Genomic DNA, 7,985 nt, shown 5'->3' with positions numbered 1-7,985 from the left:
CGCCACAGCATCCTCCAAAAAGGCGTTTAGTGAGTATTTCCCTGCTCTGTATTGTGCCGCAGTGACTGTTGTCCTTGACGGCACTGTTGGGTTTCGTGCTAGGCATATTCTAGCAGGAAACCCAACAGTGTCATCGGGGTCTACAGTGACTGCTTTGAGTATTGTATTGCTACATTGTGCCGCAGTGACTGTTGTCCTTGACGGCACTGTTGGGTTTCGTGCTAGGTGTATTCTAGCAGGAAACCCAACAGTGTCATCGGGGTCTACAGTGACTGCTTTGAGTATTGTATTGCTACATTGTGCCGCAGTGACTGTTGTCCTTGACGGCACTGTTGGGTTTCGTGCTAGGTGTATTCTAGCAGGAAACCCAACAGTGTCATCGGGGTCTACAGTGACTGCTTTGAGTATTGTATTGCTACATTGTGCCGCAGTGACTGTTGTCCTTGACGGCACTGTTGGGTTTCGTGCTAGGTGTATTCTAGCAGGAAACCCAACAGTGTCATCGGGGTCTACAGTGACTGCTTTGAGTATTGTATTGCTATATTGTGCCGCAGTGACTGTTGTCCTTGACGGCACTGTTTTTTTTTTTAACAACAGTGGACAAAGTCCGAACACGTTGGCGTTTGATCAAGGACCACTTCAACAGTGATGTTCGTGCTGAGGGCCAGGTTCGCAGTGGATCTGCGTCAAGGACCAGAACTCGATACCGTCACTATCACGCGTTGCAGTTCCTAAGACCGGTCCTTGCCACGAGATCGTAAGTATTATAAATTTTGGGTTTTTATTTTTATTAATCTGTGTTTTTCTAATCCACAGCTGATGCTTCTTGTAAAGGCATGGTAGTAATGATTTTCCTTTCTTCCACAGCACCTGGAGCAGCACCCTGCAACCTGGCCCTGGAGCGGTCCTTCCTCGGACGTCCTCTGACCCGTCCCAGCCATCCGACAGCCAGGAAGCACCTTGCAGGTCAACCACACACACAGCTGGTGACCAGGAAGCTGGGCCATCAGGTGTTCCCCTGTCCCAGGTCTCTGCCACTGGTTATGCGGGCACTACCCGCCAGCGGCAGAGGGCCTTGGACAGGAATGTCTTGCCCGAGTTTATGCATTTGAGCGAGGCCTTTAATTCCAGCCTCAAGTCACTGTCCGACAGAGTTGAAAGCGGTTTTGCACTCATGGAACATGGTTTTAACCACTTTGAACACCGCTTCAATTCTGTAGAACAGCGCCTTGACCGTCTGGAGGCCGACCTCAACAGACCAGCACACCATTTTTTTAGTAAGATTGAAAAGGGCATGGCGGAACACCTTAGTCCTGAGCAACAGCTGAATGTGCTGCAGGCCTGCAACAATGCTTTCTTGCAGGCTATGCAGCATAATCGGTACGGTCAGCAGTCAGTGGTGTCATTTCCACCTGTGCCACCATTGACTCGCTTCACCTCACTACCGACTTGTGCTGCATACCACTGCACGGACACCTCTATTCAAAGCCAGGACACCCACCGTTACACCACCACAAGTCTGAGTGCAGCTGGTCACTTCACCGACACCACCATGGCAAGCGCTGCTCCTGTCTGGAGCACCACCGCCACTCCCATGCATGCGTGGAGCTCAGCCACCACTAGGCAAACATGGAACAGCCCTGCCGCTACAACAACATGTAGTAGCCCTGCCACCACCACTCTGCAAACCTGGACCATCACTGCCGCCACCAGTCCTCCTGCAAGGACGAGCACTGCCAACGAAGAGCAGCAGCAGCAGCCACCTCAGCAGCAGCAGCCACCTCAGCAGCAGCCACCTCAGCAGCAGCAGCCACCTCAGCAGCAGCAGCAGCCACCTCAGCAGCAGCAGCAGCCACCTCAGCAGCAGCAGCAGCCACCTCAGCAGCAGCAGCAGCCACCTCAGCAGCAGCCGCCACCTCAGCAGCAGCAGCAGCCACCTCAGCAGCAGCAGCAGCCACACCAGCAGACGGGGGACCTACATTCAATATTTGCCCCTAGTTCAAGGCGAAATCTATCAAGGCGGGCATTGGGCCAAAGTCGGTCCAGGCACACAAGCCTACGGCGACATGCCATTACAACTAATATACCTGAACAGATTTCCTCTCCTCCAAGTGTTCCTAGTTTAATTCCCTTAACTGGACTACCTTCCCCCACAAGTTTTGTTGCCCCTTCCCCTCAAACACCGTCTTCAACTGCAAGTGTTGCATATTCCCTGCACACCCCCAAATTGAAACCATCTGCCCCCAAACGCCGGAAAAAATAATTTTTTGGTTTATTTTTGTGATTAAAAATAAATTTACATTTGTGGTTCACCATTACAAAGTTTCATTAATGTTGTTTGCGCCGCTCACACACACTGATGGGTAAATACATGTTAAAAACCAACCCAAGGCCTAGTATAGTCATATGTGAAATAACACGGACTAGTATAGTCATACCAAGGCCTAGTGTAATAACTCGAGTTTTACCAACTTGGATCTGGTTTCATGAAAAACAAACTGTTGAAACTTGTCTTAAAAATAAGTTTCTTTCTAGTTTCACCAGTTTGTTTTTTGTGAAACAAGATGCTAGTTGTTAAAAATCGAGTTATTACAGTAGGCCTTGGTATGACTATACTAGGCCGTGGTATTTCACATATGACTATACTAGTAGGCCCAAGGCCTACTATACTCATATTTGAAATACCACGGCCTAGTGTAGTCATTCCAAGGCCTAGTGTAATAACTCTAGTTTTACCAACTAGAATCTGGTTTCATGAAAAACAAACTGTTGAAACTTGTCAAGTTTCACCAGTTTGTTTTTCGTGAAACAAGATCCTAGTTGGTAAAAATCGAGTAGGCCTTGGTATGACTATACTAGGCCGTGGTATTTCACATATGACTATACTAGTAGGCCCAAGGCCTACTATACTCATATTTGAAATACCACGGCCTAGTATAGTCATTCCAAGGCCTAGTGTAATAACTTGTAAGTTGGAATGGAGCAGATTACATTCATCCACTCAATGCTGACTTGTATTCCCCATGGACTTTCATTGGGGTTGGGTTTTGAGGGTTGTGTTTTGAGAAAATCACATACTTTTTTTTCAACTAGTTGCACAATTTTCTCTTGAAAATAATTGGTTTCCTGATTCATGGCCTGCAGCTTTGCTCGTTCCAATATATTTCACGCAGACTATCAATGCTGCATTTTAACTCATATGTGTATTTACCTGCCCAGGTGTGTGAACATCAAAAAATTCAGTTATACATGGGAAGTTTTTTATTTAATTGGAGTTTAAAAAATATAGTGCACTCAGTAATGGTATCAAATAAGGTTTTTTATTACCATAAACAAACAAAAACATTACACCATTTCATCTTGCCAGTGCACCCGTCCTACATCAGAAATAAAGTAGGCCGCAAATTGGTCCCTCATTTGGCCAACTTCAACGGATGACCTGAGAGTGTGCTGAGTGAATTCAGGCAATGGGTTAGGAGCATCATCGTCCAGTTCAAAGGTTGGGTGCTCTTTAGCCATCACAAAGTTATGTAGAACCACACAGGCCTTCACCACCTCATCGACTGTTTCAAGTTTAAGATTAATGGCCGTGCCAAGAATTCGCCATCTGGAGACAAGAATCCCAAAAGCACACTCGACAGTTCTTCTGGCCCTGGTCAGCCTGTAATTAAATATTTTTTTGGTGTGGTCCAAGTCCCGGCTGGAGTAGGGTTTCAGTAAGTTTCCGCACATTTGAAAAGCCTCATCGCCAACCATTACAAAGGGCAGTGGCGGAGCTTCGGTGTGAGGAAGAGGCCGTGGCATAGGGAAATTAAATTGGTTGCCATACAACCTCCGGCCCATGTCTGAGTTTTTAAAAGCCTGTGAGTCATTACCACGGCCAAATGCTCCAATGTCCACTGCTACAAACATACATCCGGCATCCGCAATCGCAATGAGTACTATTGAAAAGTACTTTTTGTAATTATAGTACTCAGATCCCGTTCTTTGGGGTTTGATGATCCGTATGTGTTTACCATCAACAGCTCCCAAACAGTTGGGAAAATTGCATACTGTCCAGAATTTGTCAGCAATTTCCATCCACTTTTCAGCGGTGGGCAGGGGCATAAATTCTGGACAAAGAACATTCCAGAGAGCCCGGCAGGTGTCAGCAACAATTCCAGACAAGGTAGAGATTCCAATACGCTACTGGAAGTGTAGTGAAGATAGGGTTTCTCCAGTCGCCAGGAATCTGTGAACAGACAAAGAAGTAAAATTAATATTTATGTATATTATTTTAAAAAACTATAAAATAAAATATTAGTACATTCACGAAAAATAATTACCCAAGGTTTTGAATACTAAATTTAAAAAAACCCCATCAGACCGCACCCCTTGGTTTTTAAAACATACCGTAATGTCACCAGTAGCCGTTCCTCAGGAGGAATCGCACGACGGAGCTGTGTGTCCTGTCTCCGGATGGATTGTTGGACACGAGCAAGCAAATACATGAAACTTTCGTGGGACATCCGGATATAATCTGTAAATTTCTCCGGGTTTGACTGGAGCTCGCTGTAGAGGGTGTGGTATGCCCCACGGCTCTCCCGGAGTTCAACAATCGGATGTATCCACATACGCCGCCGTCTTCGCTGCCTCTCTCTCTTCCTTTGTTCATGGCAAGCAACTGCATACGCCTGAGCCATCGCGATGTCCAAATCCAAGTTGAAGTGAAAACTCTTCCAGCGCAGATCCATGGTCACGAGAAGAATCAAGCAAATGTGAAGAATACTGTAGACAGGGTCTATATATTAACATACCACACCCACAATGAAGTCCCATTGGTCTTGTGTGTTGTTGAATGGTTGTTTTTTCTTTTTTGTGGGGTTTTTCCAAAATCTGTAAAAAAACGCAAACGCACAAAAAACGCATACAAACGCGCAAAAACGCTGCGTTTTTTTCCTGCATGCGCATAAAAATGCTTGAAAAAAACGCAGCGTTTGTATGCATTTGTATGCGTTTTTTCAATGCGTTTTTTTGCGGGAAAAACGCGCTGCAAAAAAAAGCAAGTGTGAAACTAGCCTTAGAGTTATATTCTGTTGTTTAAGTGTTCCCTTTATTTTTTTGAGCAGTGCATAAATATATATATATATGTTATATATATATATATATATACACACTCACTGGCCACTTTATTAGGTACACCTGTCCAACTGTGTGTTAAGACTTAATTTCTAATCAGCCAATCACATGGCGGCAACTCAGTGCATTTAGGCATGTAGACATGGTCAAGACAATCTCCTGCAGTTCAAACCGAGCATCAGTATGGGGAAGAAAGGTGATTTGAGTGCCTTTGAACGTGGCATGATTGTTGGTGCCAGAAGGGCTGGTCTGAGTATTTCAGAAACTGCTGATCTACTGGGATTTTCACGCACAACCATCTCTAGGGTTTACAGAGAATGGTCCGAAAAAGAAAAAAAATCCAGTGAGCGGCAGTTCTGTGGCCGGAAATGCCATGTTGATGCCAGAGGTCAGAGGAGAATGGGCAGACTGGTTCGAGCTGATAGAAAGGCAACAGTGACTCAAATTGCCACCCGTTACAACCAAGGTAGGCAGAAGAGCATCTCTGAACGCACAGTGCGTCGAACTTTGAGGCAGATGGGCTACAGCAGCAGAAGACCACACTGGGTACCACTCCTCTCAGCTAAGAACAGGAAACTGAGGCTACAATTTGCACAAGCTCATCGAAATTGGACAGTAGAAGATTGGAAAAACGTTGCCTGGTCTGATGAGTCTCGATTTCTGCTGCGACATTCGGATGGTAGGGTCAGAATTTGGCGTAAACAACATGAAAGCATGGATCCATCGTGCCTTGTATCAACGGTTCAGGCTGGTGGTGGTGGTGTCATGGTGTGGGGAATTTTTTCTGGGCACTCTTTGGGCCCCTTGGTACCAATTGAGCATCGTTGCAACGCCACAGCCTACCTGAGTATTGTTGCTGACCATGTCCATCCCTTTTTGACCACAATGTACCCAACATCTGATGGCTACTTTCAGCAGGATAATGCGCCATGTCATAAAGCTCGAATCATCTCAGATTGGTTTCTTGAACATGACAATGAGTTTACTGTACTCAAATGGCCTCCTCAGTCACCAGATCTCAATCCAATAGAGCATCTTTGGGATGTGGTGGAACGGGAGATTCGCATCAGGGATGTGCAGCCGACAAATCTGCGCCAACTGTGTGATGCCATCATGTCAATATGGTCCAAAATCTCTGAGGAATGCTTCCAGCACCTTGTTGAATCTCTGCCACGAAGAATTGAGGCAGTTCTGAAGGCAAAAGGGGGTCCAACCCGTTACTAGCATGGTGTACCTAATAAAGTGGCCAGTGAGTGTATATACATATACAGAGATTTGTAAAGGACTCATTGCCGGTTATTGCAAACAATTGATTGCAGTTGTTGCCGCTAAGGGTGGCCCAGCCAGTTATTAGGTTTAGGGGGCAATCACTTTTTCACACAGGGCCCTGCAGGTTTGGATTTCTTTTTTCCCTTAATAATAAAGATCATTTATAAACTGCATTTTCTATTTACGTGTGTTATCTTTGTCTAATATTTAAATTTGTTTAGTGATCTGAAACATTTAAGCATGACAAACATGCAAAAGAATAGGAAATCAGGAAGGGACAAACACTTCTTCACACCACTGCAAATGTGACATCTATTTAAAAGACTGAAAAAAGAAATACAGGAAAAAGCTTAAAAAAAAACTTCAAAATCACATAAAAAATACTTCAAGGCAAGAAAAATTCCTCAAAAAAAGTCCCCAAAATAAACACCTCCAAAAGTGGTTTGCTCATGAAAACACATCATGTCTGAAAAATGGTGCTGTTAAGCCACATATTTAACCCTTTTTGAAACTTTCAGTAATGTCTACATCATAATTTGACACAATATGGATTTAAATTTTACATTATAGATTTCCCCAACTGTGTACATAAGACCTCTAAAAATCTCATGATCGGCAATGATACTGCATCAACTGCATTTATGCACCGTGAGTACTGACCCTTAACCAGATAGCATTGACTATTGTAAGTATACAGAACATAGAACATTCAGAATTTATAAATGAACAAAACCCATTGTTGTGCTTAGCTGTCTTTGCCTCAATACAATGCTCTGTGTTATCAGCAATAATGTAAACTATATAGGGACAAACGGTTGCACAAAAGATCACACGTACAGTAATATATATACAGAATTAATATTTCCTTTTTTTTGTGTTAATTTTTAGTCTATAAACAAAAAGGAGTGACTCAGGTATGTTAACCACTGCCCAGTACACCCTAGAGGATCTTTGGACCTTGAGTCTTGCAGCATCATTAAAAGAGTCTAATCAGTGCAGTGTAATTGCATGTAACTGCCCATGAGCCTCTGTGTAAAGGGTATCACTCTGGGATATCTGCAATTACAACCAAGGTTTAACCAGAAGCACCTTCTGATTAACTAGGAAAAAAAGAATGAGAACAGACCAGAAGAAAAACATTTTATCATACACAGCCTAATTCATACATTTATAAGTGTAACCACTAGCCCATGCAATAACACAAATCTAAAACTGCAAGGGTTTCCTCACAAAATTTGCTGTTTTTGGGCTAATGCCTTTAATAAGTAAAAAATGGAAAATATAATTGAAGGACTTTGACTTCTTACTGGATTCACTACTGGCTTCAGGTCAAAAGCCACATCAAAAACTTTTCTGTGTGAGACCACCCTTAGGATATGTTCACAAGACCTGGGCTTTAAGTGGTCTCATCCCCCTACCGCTAAGTCAGACTAAAGGTGTGTTATGTGCGCAAAACATAGTTTTCAGACAGATTCGGTTTATAACGCAGATGAAATAAATACTAAAAAGAAAGAATATATACGTAAATGTAAAACCAACTTTCTGTTCATATGTTCGGTTTTTTGAACTTCTTTAAGTGCTTTTGATATCCAAAGATG

The 7,985-nt window shown here is 43.7% G+C and overlaps 1 protein-coding gene across 1 annotated transcript; it reads left to right on the top strand.

Moving 5' to 3' along the window:
- The first annotated feature begins 586 nt into the window (after positions 1-586).
- Positions 587-2,300, top strand: LOC141048340 (uncharacterized). The gene is made up of 2 exons (XM_073543821.1): positions 587-757; positions 868-2,300. The coding sequence occupies exon 2, from the start codon at positions 1,103-1,105 to the stop codon at positions 2,261-2,263; it is 1,161 nt and encodes a 386-aa protein (XP_073399922.1). The 5' UTR covers positions 587-757; positions 868-1,102; the 3' UTR covers positions 2,264-2,300.
- The last annotated feature ends 5,685 nt before the right edge of the window (positions 2,301-7,985 follow it).

Source organism: Dendrobates tinctorius, unplaced genomic scaffold (assembly GCF_039654945.1).
Source record: "Dendrobates tinctorius isolate UK_male_01 unplaced genomic scaffold, ASM3965494v1 ptg000134l, whole genome shotgun sequence".
NCBI classification, from domain to species: domain Eukaryota; kingdom Metazoa; phylum Chordata; class Amphibia; order Anura; family Dendrobatidae; genus Dendrobates; species Dendrobates tinctorius.
The sequence above is the reverse complement of the archived record's forward strand: the minus strand, read 5'-3'. Positions and strand labels throughout refer to the sequence as shown.